Here is an 18,788-nt window from a genome sequence, read left to right as displayed (position 1 = left end):
GTAGTCAAACTCATAGAGTAGTGGCTAGGGGCTGTAAGGAGGTTAGATAGGGGGAGCTGGTGTTTCATGAGTATAGAATTTCAATTTTACAAATGAAAAAAAGAGTTTTGGGGATGGATGGTTGCTTAACAGTAGGAATGTCTTTAATACCCAGTTAGCACTATATTTACAATAGTTAACGACGGTAAATTTTATGCCACCTGGGTTTTCTTGGGGGGGTGGGGGGGACACGGTTCCTGTTCTAAGGTGCCTACCGCAGCCTCCCAGTGGGGCCCAACAGGAGGGTTGGAATAAAACGATGAGTTACAGACGGAAGAGAGGTTAATACCGAGGAGACACATCTCATATGAAGAAACTGACGCAAAAGGTAGACAATTAAGTAATTCCCTAAGATGCTTAAAGCCTGTTGATCAGAAACCTCTTATTGCTGCTGGAAAAACAGAAGTCCAGGAGAACCAGCCCATAGCTGTCTCCTGGTTTTGGTCCAGCAATTACTCCCAGAATTTAGATCCAAGAAGCCCTCCCTAAACCAGCAGATGGCGCCGGCGCCCGCAGTGCATCTCCACAAGCACAGAGGGCGCTCTGGCCTGGCCTCTCTACCCCTCGCCTCGGCGATCCTTTTTTCCGCTTTCCCAGCCTGCCTCTCGCGGCGCCAGCGTATACTGCGCATGCTTCGGTTACTGGCCCGCTGGAACATGGCGGCTTCTTCGAGTGGGGAGAAGGAGAAAGAAAGGCTGGCGGGTGGCTCGGTATCGTCTGGCGGTAACAGTACGAGGGAGCGGCTGTTGTCTGCTCTTGAAGACCTGGAGGTCCTTTCGAGGTAAAGTTCCGGCCTGAGAGCCCAGGTAGAGCAGGTTCCGGGCCGCAGAACTGACTCCGGGGTGTTTTGCGTTGTTCCCTGGGAGTCAGTTGGGCGGGTCGAGCTCAGGAATCTACGGTGCACAAGTGTCCTATGTGAGGGTCTCCATTCTTCCTGAACTCTTGAACACCATTTTGTCCCCCCGCTAGAGGATATTAGTAATTGTAGTGACTCTGGAACGCTAAGAACCGTGGAGGACGTTAAGAAATCGCTGGGTCTGAGCCCCTTCGTCCACACTCTCCCAACAGTGAAGAAATGCCTCGTAGGTGCCTAGCGCTGGGAGACTGTAGAGAGGGAGGCTGGAGGCCGCAGTGGAGATGCTCAGTGTCAAGAGGGAGACAGATGTGTAAACAAGGACGGGCACAGGGGCTGTTTTTAGAGGAAAGGTGAGCAACAAGGACCGGGCACCTGTTCCGGCCGTGGTCAGGGCAGACTTCCTGGAAAGGGCTGCTTGGGAAGAGTTCGCCAGACCCATTAGGAGGCAGGGAGATGGCACAGCAAGTGCAGAAGCCTGGAAACCTGGAGTTTGCCCGACGTGGTGGAATTTAAAGTTGTTTGTGTTGGCTGGAGTGTTGCCTGTGTGGCAGAGATAGGATGTCATTGTCCATATTCTTTTACCTTTCACGATAAACCTTTCAAATTGGAGGCTTTCTTAACGGCTTTATTTTAAGTTGGTTGTTAAATTGCATTACTTCTGTTTCCAGATTTGCCCATTCTTTCCTATCCCACTGTCATTCAGGCCCCTAACAGTTTTACTTGCTTTCATACGTCTGTATTTTATTCTTCTGTAATAACCAATATTAGATTGTGTGTTTAAAAGGGCATCTCATATCACTTTCCTACTAAAAATGATATTTGGTAGAGTACCATTGTCCAATGAGCTGAAGTGCCAATACCTTAGCCACAGATGGACTGAATATGGTTATATGCACTGGTGGTCTGATAAGACCATAATGGAGCAGAAAAAAATTTATTACCTAACGACTTCTTAGCTACCCTAACATTGTAATGCAAAACTTTACTTATATGGTTATCATGATGCTGGTGTAAACAAATCCATTGTACTGCTGGTTATAGAAAAGGATATCACGCATACAGCTGATATCTATATCTGATAATGAAAAGTAAAGGACCTTGTTACTTTGTATTCTTTACTGTATGTTTCATAGATTCATAATTGTTTTTCCTTCTTTGCTGGATTTGTAGTTTGTTATATAGGATCCATGAGTTTCCTTATTAGCTAATCTTAAATGAATGCTCACATTTTTTCTTAGTAAAGTGAAACTAGCAAGTCAGTATTTGGAGTAAGATATTTCCAGTACATTATTCACTCCTTTGTTCTGTGTATCCTGGATATCTTTGGGACAACTAATTGAAGCTTTGTTTAGTTCATATTGTTGTTTTTGTAAGTTATTAAAATTTACATTCTATAAATGTACCTAGTCTCCTGCTTTTCTAAATAGGACTGGTGCTCATACGAAAAATTCAGTATGCTCAGCTTAACCAATGCTTTTAGAATGATATTTTAGTCACAGTTTCTGAGATACCTTGGAGAAGTAGCCACATAGTTCTGATACAAATTTGTGTTTCATTGAATTCCAAACAACTAATGATTAATTGTAAAGTACTGTTTCTCATGTATGAGCCAGTTTTTCCAGTTTGAATTTTGTACAGTGTTCTACTTGAAATACTATTAATCCTTTTTTTCTGGAAGAATTCTCACCTGAAGTTAAATTTAATACTTGTTGGCTTCTAATATCTTTGCTAAGGAATTTTGGTAGGGTAGTTGAGTGTGAAATCAGTCAACTTAAAATGTTCTTTACTTTTTTGTTGTTGTTCATTTTGACGAGCCATATAGTATGGATGGTGAGGGTCAGTTTTTCTGTAACTATAATCTCTGTGAAGTGACACCCTATTTAGGAGGTAGCTGCTGCTGTTTGTTTTGGGTACGTCTTATTAAAATTTTTTCCCTTTGAATAGTCACTGAACTATACTTCTTTTTACTTTAAAGCTCAGTAAGTTCATTTCTTGCTAAACTTTAATTGATGTAGCGTAATTTTTTAAAATAACCTGTGTGTGTGTGTGTGTGTGTGTGTGTTGTATTCACCAAGTTCAGTTTTTTCCTGAGCCTATCCATCAAGAGTGATGTTTTTTTTTCTTATTTTTATTTTATTTTTTTAGTTATAGGTGGACATAGTATCTTTATTTTGTTTATTTTTATGTGGAGCTGAGGATCAAATCCAGGGCTTCACATGTGCAAGGCAAGTGCTCTGCCATTGAGCTATAATCCCAGCCCCAGGTTAATGGTCTTTATATGTTGGACAACTCTGTAGTCAGCCTTGAGATCTTGTCTTTGTGTTGACTGCTAGGTTGGGTTTCTGAAGTGTGTTTTTCTGATGCTTTCAGATTCTGTGGGTTTTCGTATACTTGATATTCATGTACTCTGCACTTGAGATAGCATAATTAATCAGTTATGTTAAATTTTAGTCTAAATTTAGATTTGACCAACTTACAGCTTTTCATATTTGTTTTCTTTCTTCTTCTTCTTTTTTTTTTTTTTGCTTCATTGCGAGTATAGCATTTCCTGTTTGATGAGATGTATTTACCCACAGAAGTAGTAAATCATGTAAAATTTTTCTCAAAAACCTATTTCTGAAACTTTCTTCTTCAAACTCTCCAGCTGTACATGATCAGCTGAGGTGCTGAGTTTTCTTTTGCTTTTTTTGAAAGAAACTGTAGTTCTGTTGTTCTTCTCCAGAGGTGCCAGAAAGACTGGTTTCTCTTTAATTTATAGTCTTCCTCACTGTATCGATTGACAGATTGGTTTCTTCTTTCTTCAGTATTGTGCAATCTGTAATAATAACCATAATCTGGTAGTTAATTTTTCTTTGATTTTTGGATGACTTTATCTGCTACCGTATTTGTTCATCACTAAAGAATGACAGGGATAAGTGAAAATTTACTTCTTGGAATCCTGAAGATGGTTGGATGTTGGTAGGTGGTAGTGGAAGAGATGTCACTTACTGGTTTGCCATCTGGGTCATTAGAACTTCTCTACAGAAGTTTAACCTGTTTGTACCTGAGAACTCACTGTCCTGTAGAAACCATGTTGATAGGAGTCCTGAGTTTTCCACACCAGGCTCTTAATTATTTACCTGTAATTTACTTGAAGTGTAGTGCCACCAGTAAAATAGGCTCTAACTTCTATGTTAATTATAGTCTCTGGGGGAAGGTTTCTGGATTCTAATTTGTTATGCCAGGAATAGACTTTCTTCCTCTGTGTCAGGACAGGGCTCTTACCTTCACACCTATAACCAGAGAATGGGCAGGGAAGTTCCTTTAGCTTCTTTTCATAATTAAGGAGGACAGAAGTTTTTTCTTTGTCCTAGGGACTGCTATGGAACAGCACTAAATCTTAGCTCCCCCCCCCCCCCCGACTCCTATGCCAAAGGTGAGCCCTTGGAAGACTTTCTATAAATGTTTACTCCCAGATTTGCAAGAAAAACAGGAAAAGACTTAGTCTCCATTTCCTACCACACTCTCCCTTCCCTAATTACCACTACCGTACCTGAAACCACCTCTCATCTCTGGGGTCCAGTAAAAGGTTGATATAATTCTTCAAGTAATGTCACTTTAATTTATCAGCAAGTTCTGTCAGCTCTGCCTTCCAAGTATATCCTAATCTGTCTGTGTTCTCCCCATTTTTATTACTAAATTCTAAAGGTTACACCCTAGTCAAAACTAGTATCATCTTTGCCTGCAATACCTAACTTGCTTCCCATCCTGGCCCTATTACGGTCAATTCAGTGGTTGTTTAAAAATGTAAACCAGGTCACAGGTTTCCTTGTTTAAAATGATCCAGTGTCTCTTTGCATTCAGAGTGAAACACTAGTCATGTACCAGTACTATGACTATAAAGTCCTACAAACCTACCTTTTTTCACTTAGTATCCCTCTCTTCAGTGTTCAGAGGATCTTTGGACTACTGAATTAGCTGTGTCTTCTGTTCAGTATTCTTTCCTCCCAGAGCTCAAGGCTGGCTCCTGTCATTTAATTCATATCTTTCCTCAAAAAAAAAAAAAAAAAAAAAAAAATCCCTTAGAGAGGCCTTCCCTGACCATTCAGTTTAAGTGTCCAACTCACCTTGCAGACAGTCTTTAAAGTAACACTCTGCTTTATTTTCTATTCAACTTTTATCATTCTGGCTTTATTTCTGTCTTCTGTATTAGAATTTAAGTACTATTGTTCATTTTAATAACCTAAGCATCAAGCAAATGCTTGGCACATAAATATTTGATGAATGATTGGATGAATGAATGAAGACTTTGCATTTCCATATCCACTTTTTTTCACTCATTAATTAATTCATACACAATGATATGGGGAAGTAGTAGTGGAGAGGATTCAGTTTACTTGGCACCAGTCAGAAAAATGGTATGAAGCTAGCAGGAAAGGAAGGCAGGTAAAAATACTGTGGCAGCTAAGGAGAAGGTTCAAACACTGGGTCTAACCAGAGCAGTGTCAGATAGGTAGCCATGAAGCTGTTCTCTCTCACATAATTTTGAAAACTCCCAAATATCAGAAAGTTTGAAAGTAATACAAAATATCACCTGTTATATTTTTCCTAATTTCATACTAATTTTCATATAGGAAAATTGGCATATCTATTAAGATGAAGTTTTTTAAAGATTTTTTTTTTAGTTGTCAGTGGACCTTTATTTTGTTTATTTATATGTAGTGCTGAAAATCAAACCCAGTGCCTCACACATGCTAGGCAAGGCTCTACCACTGAGAGTTTTGTTATATGTAAGCATCCTTCTTACCTCGTGGATGTTTAGCTAGTAAATTCAATTAAAGTGGAGAATCATTAAAAAATGATTCATGCATTCCTTAATTGCTTTGTTTTACTTTAAAACAAAAACTTATGTTTCATTGCTTATCTTTCATATAAGACAGGAGTCAGAAAGCTCTTCGGTAAAGGGTCAGATAGTAAGTATTTATGCTTTTTCAGGCCATATGGTCCATTCTGCAGACTACTCAGCTCTGCCCTTGTAGAGGGACAACAATCATGGACATACATAAGTCACTAGGCATAACTGTCTTCCAAGAAAACATTGTTTACAAAAACTGCAGCTTGCTTAATTTGGCCTGCAGACCTCTGATGTAGGTGTTTTCCACTCATAATGCATTGTCCACATTTTCTACTTGGTTTTCTTTGAAGGGAAATGAGAATTTAGCCTTTCATCAGGCAGACTTTCCTTGAGCTTTTCTGACTTTTCCCTGGTTCTTCACAGTTGTCCTTTGCAAACCTCTGTTGAATCTTTATAAGCATTCAGCTTAGGTTTAATGGAAAGGCCTCTTTCTATTCATAGTCGTATTTTATTGGCATTTATATAATGGATATATATAACTGTGGCAATAAGTAAAACTTGTATAAATAAGTTAACACACACAACCAAATCTTGGTGAGAGTGTAGTGCGGCTGGTTAGACATAGTCACCACAGGGCAGCAGCCATGAGTGTCCAGCATGCTGTGAGTACAGTGAACTAACTTGGTTGGCTTGAAAGCAGTTAAGGAAATTTCTATTGTATTTACTTTGCCAATTTTTAATTTTTTTTTTTTTTTTTTTTGGGGTTTTTGTTTTAGGGAACTTATAGAAATGCTGGCTATTTCAAGAAACCAAAAATTGTTACAGTCTGGAGAGGAAAACCAGGTAGGTGGTTTCTTTCTTAATTAAGAGTGTGTGTCTGTGTGTGTGTGTGTGTGTGTGTGTGTGAGAGAGAGAGAGAGAGAGAGGGAATTTCTGTTTCCTATCTTTGGTTACTTTGTGTAGGAACAGAAGGTTTTTCTTGAAACCTTTAATATTTCCTTTATATCACATAAGTTTAATTGTGCTTAAAAATATTTTATTATTTACCCTTATAATTCTAGTTATAGATTTTTATTTTGTCTTTTGAATTAGCCAACAAAGATTTGTTAAATAGAAATTTAAATAATTTGTTAAATCAAAAGGAATGTTCTCATAAACTTAGCTCTTTATTGTATGTATGATTCCCTTTAATGCAACTTGAAAATGAATGGAAATACAAGAGCATACAACTGTAAATACAGGCTATTTTGTGAGTGTTGAATTTACAGGTAGTTTTTATTATTTTTTAAATACTTTACAGTTTTCTTTAGTGCAAAGATTTTTTTTTTTCTGATTCTGAAATGTTTTAGGAGGTTTAAAGGAATAATAAATTTTATGTTTTCCCCACAGTCATTTTAAACAGAAAATGAATGGGGAAGATTAACCTTCTTTAAAAAGAGGTAAAAATATAAGAGGAGACAGTATAATAGATGGTATAATAGACTTCCCCAACATCTGCCTCATGATTATCTTAGTTTTATCTTTCAGCATGCTTTGAGGGCAGAGAAATTTGATGACTCAATAGAGTAGTGTTAGAGAACCTGTTTTCTTTGAGGGGAGAGGGAATTCAGATAAGGCCACAAGTGAGAGAACCTTAGGGATGCAGTATTATGGTTTTTGTTTTGTATTAAGATACCTAATCTCAAATTGCCACAGTCTCTGGCTGGGCACAAATCACGAGTCTCCACACAGCTTGTAGATTCAAACAGCAATTCTTTATTCCCGAACTCACACAGGCCGTCTACAAACATGTTCTGGGGAAAATCATGTTCTCTGCCCAAATCCACACTCTGCCCAAATCCACACTCTGCCCAAATTTACTACTCCACTGGGCTTCTGTCTCCCAAATATACTGTCTGACCCTAAGAACTCAAGAGGAACTCAGGCAGCAGGATATGCCCTATTCTAAACGGGGAACACCCTAAACTCAGATTATCTTAAACCAGGAACACCCTAAACACGGATCCACCCTGGTCCTTGAGCAAGGTCACCTTACATGCAATGTCGCTGCAAAATGTCCTATTTCCATGAGTCCTTCCACTAAAGAAACATGGGGGTACGCTGGCAAGGAAATTGTCATACCTACTTGGCTGATGGCTCCCAGCATCAAATAGTCTTTTAATAAATACCTATGAGATTAAGTAGGAATTTAACCTCAAACCCTGTGTGCAGAAAATGAAATCTAAGTCCTGACTTTATTTCCTAGGCACTTATTAAATGCTTGCTATGAATCAGGCACACAGAGATTGTTCAGAATGCAATCAAAATAGAACTAAGACCTGTATAATCAGCACTAACCTTCTTAAAGTTTTTAAGAAGTAGCAATTCTGCTAATTGTTTTCTTATACTTAGGACTATGGATTCCTGTGTTATTTTCATTGAAACTTGTAAATGTTAGTGAGGCATATATCCATTTGAGAGTTTTCTAGCCACTATTTTATTTGAATTTTTATAATTTCATATAGAACCTTAGAGTTAGAAAGGATCTTAATGATCTTCAGTTTAACCTCCTGCAAGATTGAGCTCCAGGGTGAACAAATGAACTAGTGGTTATGGGAAGTGGAACTAGAACCTGGGTTTTCTGACTTTAGTTGAATAAATTTTCCCTGCTGAGCAAACTGAAAAGAGAATGTTTTTCTCTAGTAGCATACAAATTAGGTCAAACTGTAAACTTCTTGAAAGTTATCATGCAACTAATGTATACTATTTGCTTTGATAGAAATGGAAACTTAGCTTTCACTTCCTGTGACTTGGGAAAAATGGAAATTATTTGTCTACTAGATACTATAGTTTATTTTTTTTTAACCCCAGAAAAAGCTTTAAGTTGTTATTTAAAATATTCTTAATACATGGATAGAAGTTGTAGCTTAATTTTCTGTCTTTTATTGGTAGAGGTTCTTTAAAATGAGAGGAATTTGATGTCAAAAGTAACTTGAAAAAGCATGCCTGCAGATATTAGTCTTCAGTGAATTTTTTAAAATAGTTTAAAAATTGATTTTGGATATTTATTTATTTATTGGGGGTGGTTGTAGATGGATAGCATGCCTTTATTTTATTTGTTTATTTTTATGTGGTACTGAGGATTAAACCCAGTGCCTCACATGTGTAAGGCAAGCACTCTGCCACTGAGTTATAGCTCCAACCCTGATTTTGGATTTTTGATAGCCATTTCCTTTCTGAGGTTTTATTAAATAAAGTGAGACTTGCATCTTAATTCTGTAATAGGTAGTGATGGCATTAACTAGCCTTTGCCAAGCTCTCTGTGTACTTAACAGAGACCCTTTATATCATGAGTCCTCAAATAACTTATGTGATAGTTACTACTAGTTTATCCCTTTTTCTAAGCAGGGTAAGTCTGAGGAGGTAAAGTCTCTCGGGCTTGGAGAAGTTGGTGACTTTTCCTAAGTCACGCTTGCTAGCAAATGAGAGACTAGAAATTGAACCCCAGACTTTCTGTTTTATGCATTTTTAACCTTCATAGCCTTTTGCCATATCCATTTAGCACCTATTTATGCACATAATTACTATACTTTGAAATTACTCTTTTTTAGACCATCTTTATCCTAAGCAGTTATTTTTTTTCTAATATATATTCATACAAAGTATAATTATAAGAGTAAGTTCTTGGTGCCACCTAAAATCATCTCAAATACCAAATAATGGGAGAACTTCATTACATTGTATTTTTAAAATATTTTTTTAATTGCAGATGGATACAGTATCTTTATTTATTTATTTTTATGTGGTGCTGAGGATCGAACCCAGTGCCTCATGCAAACAAGGCAAGTTTTTTACCACTGAGCCACAACCCCACCCCATCATTACATTGTATTTTAAAGAATAAACTTAAAAATTTTTTTCTTCTCTGGGAAATAAATAAACCTGCTTATTTTGGCATATTGCTAGTTCTGAAAGACTAGTTTTGTTTTGCGTGAAAGAAGAACAGAAAAAATAGAAAATCTTGATATTAAATCTGCTTCCCCAAATAATCATTGGTAGGCTATTTTTATTATTAACATACTGTTTCAGAGATGTTAAAATTTTATAGTCTGGCTAATTCAGGAATGGATTCTTTGTCTCAATGAAATGTAGCCTTTCAATTTTCTATTGTCTGATTTAGTCAACTATTACATGACAGGTCCTGGAATTATTAATTCACCGGGATGGGGAATTTCAAGAACTAATGAAATTGGCACTTAATCAGGGGAAAATCCATCATGAAATGCAAGTTTTAGAAAAAGAAGTAGAAAAGAGAGACAGTGATATTCAGCAACTACAGAAACAACTAAAGGAAGCAGAACAAATACTGGTAAGTTGGCAGTTGGTTCTTAAAGAGAAAGGGATGTTATTAATTTATTTCTGAAAAATAGCTCTATTGTAAGTATTCTGAAGAGCAAAAACCTTGACTTTCGAAGTCTGAAAGTGACATTCTGTGAGTAAAGGCCATTATCATTTCCTTTTATACTTACTATTTTCAGATAGTCTGAAAATTAGTAGTAAAATTGTTACTTTCTAACTACATTTTCATGATTTAAAGATTTCATAATATTGAATTGTAGAAATGAGAAGTTTTACTTTTATCCTGGTCTAATGTAAGTTTTAATTGTTAACAGGCTAAATCTGCAGTTTTTAAAATATTTCAAAATCAGTAAAAATATGTACTACTTTCGTAAATTTCATAAATTTACATTAATTGATTTGGTCTCTATCTTAAACCAGGTGGGATTTAGATAATCTGTGAAAGATATTTAATCTTTCCTTTGCTATTCTTGGCTGCTATTTTGAAGAGGCAATTTATTTGCTGCTATTATTATTTATATATATTTTTTAGTTGTTGATGGATTTTTACATTATTTATTTATATGCCATGCTGAGAATCAAACCCAGTGCCAGTGCTCTACCACTGGGCCACAACCTCAGACCTTATTTGCTATTATTGGCCCAGTTTGTTCACTAAATACTAACTAATGAATTGCAATTTTATGGTAATACAGAAACAGCTGAGTTTGATTTTCATATGGACCAGTCATTGCTGGCATTCTTATCACTGTTGAACCCCTTCAAAAATATGTCAAAACAGATTCCAGTATATAGTCTGAGCAGTTCAAGGATAACTTAACCACCCCTACTGAAGAAATACTCTCATGCTTTTTAAAAAATAGTCTATAATGAATCTGTTTTTCTTATGAAAGTAATATTTGACTATCAAAAGAAATTATAAAAGTACAGAAAACTGGAAAGAAAGAAAAATTACCTTTAATCCCACAGCTTGTATAATGCCACCATTCACAGTTTGACCTATTTCCTTTGAGTTTCAGTTGTGTTTGGTATTTTACCTTATTGTAATTAGCAGGGTGCCAACAGACTTTCAAGTACTTTTTCTTGCAACTTGAATGTTCATTTTCTATATAATTATATCCTTTTTGTTTAGTTTTTAAGTTTGTGTTATAACAAATGTTTTGACGAATATCCTTGCAGATAAAGGTTTTTCAGAATTTTGGATTATATTCTTTTATTATTTTTTTAACATGCTAGGATTGAACTCAGGGGTGCTCTACTCCCAGCCCTTTTTATTTTGAGACAGAGTCTCACTGAATGCTAAGGCTGGACTCTAACTTGGGATCCTCATGCCTCAGCCTCCCAAGTTCCTGGGATTTATAGGCACACCCCACCATGCCTAGCTTGGATATAATTCTTTTGATTAGATTTCTGAAAATATGATTATTTATGTGCACAAGTACCATGAGAATGGATTTTTTTGGTTAGATAATAGCAACTCAAATTGAGTACTTATGTATTAGTCCCTATTCTTTACATTATATATGCATTATCTCAATCTTCGTAACAATTTATATAAAGTCGGTGCCAGTATTCAAATGAAGAAAGACAGGAAATGAGTAATTTGCCTAATGAGGCTAAAAAAGGAGAAGGGAATTAAACCTAGATCTCTCTGACTTTATACTTTTAAAAATACCTTTATTTTATTTATTTATTTTTATGTGGTGCTGAGGATCGAACCTAGCGCCTTGCCCGTGCTAGGCGAGCGCTCTACTGCTGAGCCACAACCCCAGCCCCTGACTTCATAACTTTTAACCACTGTGTTTGTAGCTGAGGATATGCATATATTGGCTTAACTTTGTCTGTTGGTGTACCTTGGGTGATGAGGTGTTGCTTTTGTGATGACAGTCATTAAATATTGAGGTGATGTATAAATGAGTAAGAAAATCAATCCAAGAATGTTGTTTGTAAACTAGAAAAACTTAATATCTACCCTTCAATTAGATGCAAGAATAGGAATTCTATGTGTGTGTGTGTGTGTGTGTGTGTGTGTGTGTGTGTGTGTGTTTTGCTGGGGATCCAACCCAGGGCCTTGTGCATGAAAGGCAAGCACTCTACCAACTGAGCTATATCCCCAGCCCCAAGAATTAAGAAATTTTTAAATGCATGATCTGTGTCTCTTTTGCAGAGATGATAAATGACAAAACAAATTAGCAAATCATTCAGTTTACACCTTATTTCTAACAACTATTTGTGTATGGCAGGCTGGTTCATGAATATAATATTTCTTATAGTAAATATAACTACCTTAAATGATATCAAATGGTGTTTCAGAATATGAAGAATAAATTTGGGGGATTTTCAAATTTAGCAGATTTTTCCAGTGAATATAAGTGATCTTGTGAATTAAGCCCAAAACTATGCCTGACAAAGGTGAAAATAAATCATACTTCTTTTAATGTTGTTTAAATTAGGCAACAGCTGTTTACCAAGCAAAAGAGAAACTCAAGTCAATAGAAAAAGCAAGAAAAGGTTAGTACCATGGCAAGACTGGATGACCTGAGAAACCCGAGTTCTTGTTTCAAGAAGCTGATGAGAATATTACTGGTAATCATTTGCTGCTGTTGAAAAGATTCCCAATAAGTTTTCATTTTAAAGTGTGTGATGTTCTGCCACTGTAGGAGGCATCCTTAGGGAGGTAGAAGTATCACATCAGATGATAAGAAACAATAATAGAAGGCAAATTATGGCTGTATATGCAAATGTACAATAAATGGTGTATAAAATTGTTGAGAGAAGGAAATGAGAAGTGGGATTTGAATTGGATCTTGGAGGGCAGGATAGAGAGAATGAAAGAGAATGTCCATTGGACAATTTATATTGGGATATTTTTAAGTCAGAGCTAGCAACAGCTTTGAGATGTAAGCCATATTTAGTGATGTAGGGTCCCAGAGAGCCTTCCTGCCCTGGTGTCCCACTTTGTTCTCCCTCTTTCTCTTTCTTTAAATATTGAAGCAGGAGGATCTCAAATTCAAAGCCATCCTCAGTAAAAGTAAGGCACTAAGCAATCCTAAATACAAAATAGGGCTGGGGATGTGGCTCAGTGGTCGATTGCCCCTGAGTTTGATCCCCAGTACCCCTCCAAAAAAGTCAAATTACTTGCCTTTCGTGACTTGTAAACTTGATTTACATTTAATCACCTCAGATTTATTGTCTAATTTTCTTTCCTCTTTCCTATTTCTTTGGGAACTAACTTTCTGACTGTTACATATGAAAAAAATAGCTAATATACTGTGAGAGATGGGCCAGGCTTCTCTAGTAGGAAACAAATCTCCAAAACAGGTGATTGAGACTGATTTTCTGAAATCTAGTCCATAGTTTTGAGTTATTTTTAGTCCTCAAAATTTTCATACACTTACACAGTTACTTTGTTAATGGAAACAGATCTAAAGTTTATAAAATGAAAAGTAAGTTGCTCTAACTTCTCAGAGGTAGCTGCTGTTGATATTTGGTGTGTGTATTTCCAGATTTTTTTTTCTAGATCTGTGTATATGTATAATAAAAATGCAAATACACACATGCACATATATTATAAAAATTAAAAATTAGGTTATGCTATACATATTCAGCAACTTTTCATCTAATAAATATATTGTATACTTTTCTCTGGGTCTGTTCAGAACTTAGAGCCATGTTAATCACAAAGAATAGTATGAACTGTCTGCTGATTTTATAGCTTGGATGACATTGGGAAATGAAACATTGTTTTTCTCAATTTAATTTTTATCCACTGTTGCTTCCAGAGTAATGATATTTGATGGTAGTTAATAATTGAAATTAAATTATTGAGCATTATCATGGTTATTCTCCCAAATTTGTTTCTGTCAGTTGATTTTGCTGAATGAGTAATCTCGTTCCTTAGTTTGAGACTATGTGTAACTGTGTATTACTCAAACTAAGGAACAAGATTACTCAAGATAACATGCATATGTCTGTAAATAAAATTTGGGAAGGCAGCTGGCTGAGATTATTTTCAGATATTTTACGTATGATATGTGACTATTGTACATGTATTTCTAAACTTGTATGTTTATTAGACTAAATGGTCACATTGTCCCCTTCACTCTCAGGTGCTATCTCCTCTGAAGAAATAATTAAGTATGCACATAGGATCAGTGCAAGCAATGCCGTGTGTGCCCCACTGACCTGGGTTCCAGGTAAAAATACTTCTTCTAGTTGTATGTGGTTTTGAAAGTTTTTAGGAGTCTGAATACAAAGGTAGATTTAAATCCAAAATGGGTTTATCCTTAAAAACATCTGCTAATGAAGTTGTTTTCATATCTTTAATGTCTTATAAATAATATATGTTTTCTAAATTTGGTTTTCTATAAAGCCATTTACACCAGTAACTGTATTTCTTCTCTTTTTTTTTTAAAAAAAAAGAGTAGCAGGGCACAGTAGCACATGCTTATAAGAAATCCCAGCGGCTTGCGAGGATGAATCAGGAGGATCTCAATTTCAAAGCCAGCCTCAGCAACTTAGTGAAAGACCCTGTCTTAAAATAAAATTAAAAAGGGTTGAGACTGGGACTCAATGGTTAAGTGCCCCTGGGTTCAATCTCTGTTAGTTAATAACTTAAAAAATACAGGTTAATATGTGATGCTTCTTAAGCAATAGATTTATATGCTTATAAAATGTAGCCTGGCCAGAAGCTAATTCTTAAGAGCCATTAGGATTTCACAAAGAATCTAGTCTGAGAAACTGACAATTTCAACCCTCTTACGTGCTAAATTTAGACAAAGCGCTGAGCACCCAATAGCAAACACAACAGGTCTAGAAAGAGCTGGAATAATTAGAAACAGCAAAGAGAATAACAAGCTGCAATTACGTTGACCATGGATAAACTATAAGAGATTTATGGTAGAGCTTCTTTGGAGGAATAAGAGTGTTATCTCAACTTCTGAAATTGATGTTTTACCATGATAAAAGCATGAAGGGAAATACAATTTTGGGGGTGAGTAATCTGGAGTTGGTAAGAAACATTACTAAAAAGTTGGTCCAAATCTGGCCCTGTTTTTATCAACCCCAGACTGCCATTTAGTGTGCTTTCATAATGGGAATGACATTGCTCCTGATAGTCTACTAGGTAATTATGGGAATTAATTTTTAAATGACAAGATCAAAAAGATAGAAAAAGGTTTTAATTTAGACAGCCCTTCCAGTAAACATTTGAGTCCTTCCTATCTTAAAAGTATCCTGATTTCTTCTCCCTCAGAATATATATCTTTTTTTTTTTTTTTTTTTTACTGGAAAACGCAGTTAAGAATTGAGCACGGTGTAATTTTCCTAAATTGTCATTTGGAATGTTTTCTAAAATGACTATCTTCTCATTTTGTTTCATATAGATAATGATGTATTCTCGGGAAGATTCAGAGAAGAAACCAAAAACATGTATTTTATTATGCTTTCAATGGCAATTGATAAGATGACCTCATTCCAAAATTTAAAATGTAGCTTGAGTTTTTTATTGCGGATCAAGGAAAATTAATACTTCAACAAACATTAATTGTTTACATTAATAATTATATACAATTATTTATATATAAAATTATATATGATTGAATTAAAAGTAGTCTTTAATTTTTAGGGGACCCACGTAGACCATACCCAACTGATTTAGAGATGAGAAGTGGATTATTGGGTCAGATGAACAATCCTTCCACTAACGGTGTGAATGGTCATTTACCAGGAGATGCCCTTGCAGCAGGCCGACTGCCAGGTAATATTAATCAGAGGAATGTTTTCTAACAGACTAATGCTTTTCAGAGATGACAGTGATGGGGGCTGTTTGACTGCAAACATTTGAGATTCTAACCAACTTATTTTGATAGCTGGTTCTCTGCCAGTTTATCCTGCTCTTTGCCTATTCCATTTTAAAGATTCATTTCTACATGGAGCTTATGAAATTAGTCTTAGCTGTTTCTCTCTCTTATCTGTTAATATTCCACCACTTTTCTCGGACATTAGACCTCTACATTTTTATTGTTATTGCTCTAAACATCATTTTTGTAGTTGTGAAATAGAATAATAAATACATATTTTGTAGGTAACTTATTTGATGTAGGAGAACATTGTAAAGTGGAAAAAGTCAAATGGAAAAATGTATCCTTTCTAAAGCAGTCACTTTAAATATTTTTATTTCATTTTTTAAATCCCTATATCTTTGCACTGTTTTAAAAAATGTGCTATAGATACTGCTTTGTTTGCTTAACATTACATTTTAAGGATATTCTTGTTATTAAAAATGCTTTATATGCATTATTTAGCTACCTAAAGTACAAACTGGGCAACTGTGCATATATTAATCTTAGGTACTCCTGATCTTTCTCACTGTGATTATACTGGATTATATGCCAGTTACAATCTAGTAACTGGAGACAAACCACACCAGTTATTTGAGGAAGGAAAATTGAAAGAATTATTAACTATAGCAGGGTATTTCTAAGTTGTCAAGAGAGCTGCTTTTTTTTTCTTTTTTTAAATAAGTACAGGAATAACAGACATGGGGAGCTGCTGCCTCACGTAGGACCAAGACACAGGACCTAAGGAAAGGACAGAGTAGGAGAGGTTTTAGTACAGCTGTGTCATTCTGTGGCAGAGAAGTCAGGTTTTTGAGACCAGCACTTACAAGCAGGGAATTATCCACCGGGTTCCAGGGAGACTTAACTGGGAATCCACTTATGGTATTATGGTGAAAACTACCAAGAAACCACCTTTAAGGATATCACTGAAAGTTGCTGAGACATGAGCACCTCTTGACCAGCCAGGCCCTGGAGGAGAAAAGGGGAGCGGGAACCCCCGCCCTCTCCAGTCCCTATTCTCTGGTCGTCTCACCAGTGCCCTCTACTGACAAAACTTGATATTGTGGCAGCTGGCAGAAGAGAAATGGTTCAGAGTCCAGGGAAAGGTAGATTTGAAGCCAACTAGCATATCTGTCTAGTTAATGTTATAACACTCTTGTTTAACTCTTAAATTTGACTTCTTTTTCTTTAGTCTTGAGCTATACCTATTTATGTGTTCTATTCATTTTCATAAATACAATGTTTCTTGGGTCTTTCCTTATATTTCTTGTACACATATTGTCAGTCAACTGCTTTTTGATCAGAATCATTTATAATAACAGTTCTTCTAAGAAAGCATTCAATCTACATTAAATATATTATAATTTTAGTGTAGATTTTATTATTTGTTTATAATGTAGAATAATGAATGATGAACATAAGTATTTCTGCATATAATAGCATGTAATATGTATATAGATGTAGGCAGTACTTGAGTTGTAATTGTAAATGTCTTGCAAAAGAAAAATTATGTCAATTGTTTGAAGTCTTTTAGTTTTTTTTTTTTTTAAAGAAATAGGTTCCTAGTTTCTAAAAACATAGTTTTCCTTCATCTTTTTTAATTTAATCACCGTTAATGTGACCAAATGTGTATTTTAATTTTGAGCCCTAAAAACTTCACTTCAAATTATTTGCATTAAGGGAAGAATAATTAGGAAGTAGATAAGTTACAAATAGAACTGTTCTTACATGCTTCTTTCTTTCTCTAGATGTGCTTGCTCCACAGTATCCATGGCAGTCAAATGATATGTCAATGAATATGTTACCACCAAATCACAGTAATGACTTTTTGTTGGAACCTCCTGGACATAATAAAGAAAACGAAGATGATGTAGAAGTTATGTCAACTGACTCCTCAAGTAGTAGTAGTGACTCTGATTAAAACTGAGACAGCATACAGATTGAATATTGTAGAATTCTGTTTCTTAAACACTAGCAGGGAAAGTGAATTGCTTACTTGTAAGCAGTAGCCACATAAGTATTGGCTCTGATGGAATTGTGTAGCACATTAAAATCAAAGTGGATTTTTTTTTTAAAAGCCTAAACCCATGGTTTTAGTTCTAATCCACTAGAACAAATGTTTGGGATTAAACAAAATTTATTATTAAAGAAAAGATGATTCAGTAGTTCAGTGCTGCCCTACCTTGTTCTCTTCCAATTGTGCTGGATTTATATATAGTAGTTCCGGAAATAAGATTTGAGGCAAATGACCCATGTACATATTACTAATAGGCTTCTAGCAATTATTCAAAAGGTATTTTTTTTAAAAAACAGAGGATTGCTGAATCTGCATCATATTACAGAATAAAACCACTCATTTGAAAGTAAAGTCTCTTGGCTTCTGTTGCAAGAAAAGAAGAACTTGCCTCAATTTGTACTGTTTGTAATTATTATAATTTTTGTAAATAAAGTTGCTTTTGTTTATACGTTTCCTTTTTTAATTTAAATATGTTTTCAGTGTAAGTAAGATACTGCTGTGAGTCGAATGGCTTTTTATAACATTTACATAGCATTCTGGAGTGAAAATGTACATGATATAATGAATATATCTGAACAAGTAATTACAGTCAATGGTAGGTTTCTCAGAAGCCCACATTTGTATTAGAAGAGATGCTTTTTAATAATTGAAAATATTTACCTTAGTCTTGTCTGATTTTAAGAATAAATTGTATGAAACATTTTAGAACAGAAAGAAACCAACTCTTTCCTTATTCCAGATTCCCACTCTTAACTTGTGGTTGACCTCCATATTTAAATAAGATACTTGTATAGTTATTTCCGATCTGTCAGTTTTAGTGTGTCCTTTTTCTCACTGTAAAATGTAATTAAGCTTCGGTTGTGG

The 18,788-nt window shown here is 35.5% G+C and overlaps 1 protein-coding gene across 1 annotated transcript; it reads left to right on the top strand.

Moving 5' to 3' along the window:
* The first annotated feature begins 677 nt into the window (after positions 1-677).
* Positions 678-17,928, top strand: Med4 (mediator complex subunit 4). Its single transcript, XM_076872504.1, has 7 exons — positions 678-820; positions 6,506-6,572; positions 9,907-10,077; positions 12,521-12,578; positions 14,177-14,263; positions 15,694-15,825; positions 17,656-17,928. The coding sequence occupies exons 1-7, from the start codon at positions 696-698 to the stop codon at positions 17,826-17,828; spliced, it is 813 nt and encodes a 270-aa protein (XP_076728619.1). The 5' UTR covers positions 678-695; the 3' UTR covers positions 17,829-17,928.
* The last annotated feature ends 860 nt before the right edge of the window (positions 17,929-18,788 follow it).

The sequence above is a fragment of the Callospermophilus lateralis genome, chromosome 12, assembly GCF_048772815.1.
Source record: "Callospermophilus lateralis isolate mCalLat2 chromosome 12, mCalLat2.hap1, whole genome shotgun sequence".
NCBI lineage: Eukaryota > Metazoa > Chordata > Mammalia > Rodentia > Sciuridae > Callospermophilus > Callospermophilus lateralis.
The sequence above is the reverse complement of the archived record's forward strand: the minus strand, read 5'-3'. Positions and strand labels throughout refer to the sequence as shown.

What these genes read in the sequence shown, in the direction of transcription:
- Med4 (XM_076872504.1), top strand. Translation starts at nt 696, where the DNA reads ATGGCGGCTTCTTCGAGTGGGGAGAAGGAGAAAGAAAGGCTGGCGGGT. An exon ending in AGGAAGCAGAACAAATACTG is followed by an intron (nt 10,078 to 12,520) that starts GTAAGTTGGCAG and finishes TGTTTAAATTAG; the next exon opens with GCAACAGCTGTTTACCAAGC. An exon ending in TGCAGCAGGCCGACTGCCAG is followed by an intron (nt 15,826 to 17,655) that starts GTAATATTAATC and finishes TTCTTTCTCTAG; the next exon opens with ATGTGCTTGCTCCACAGTAT.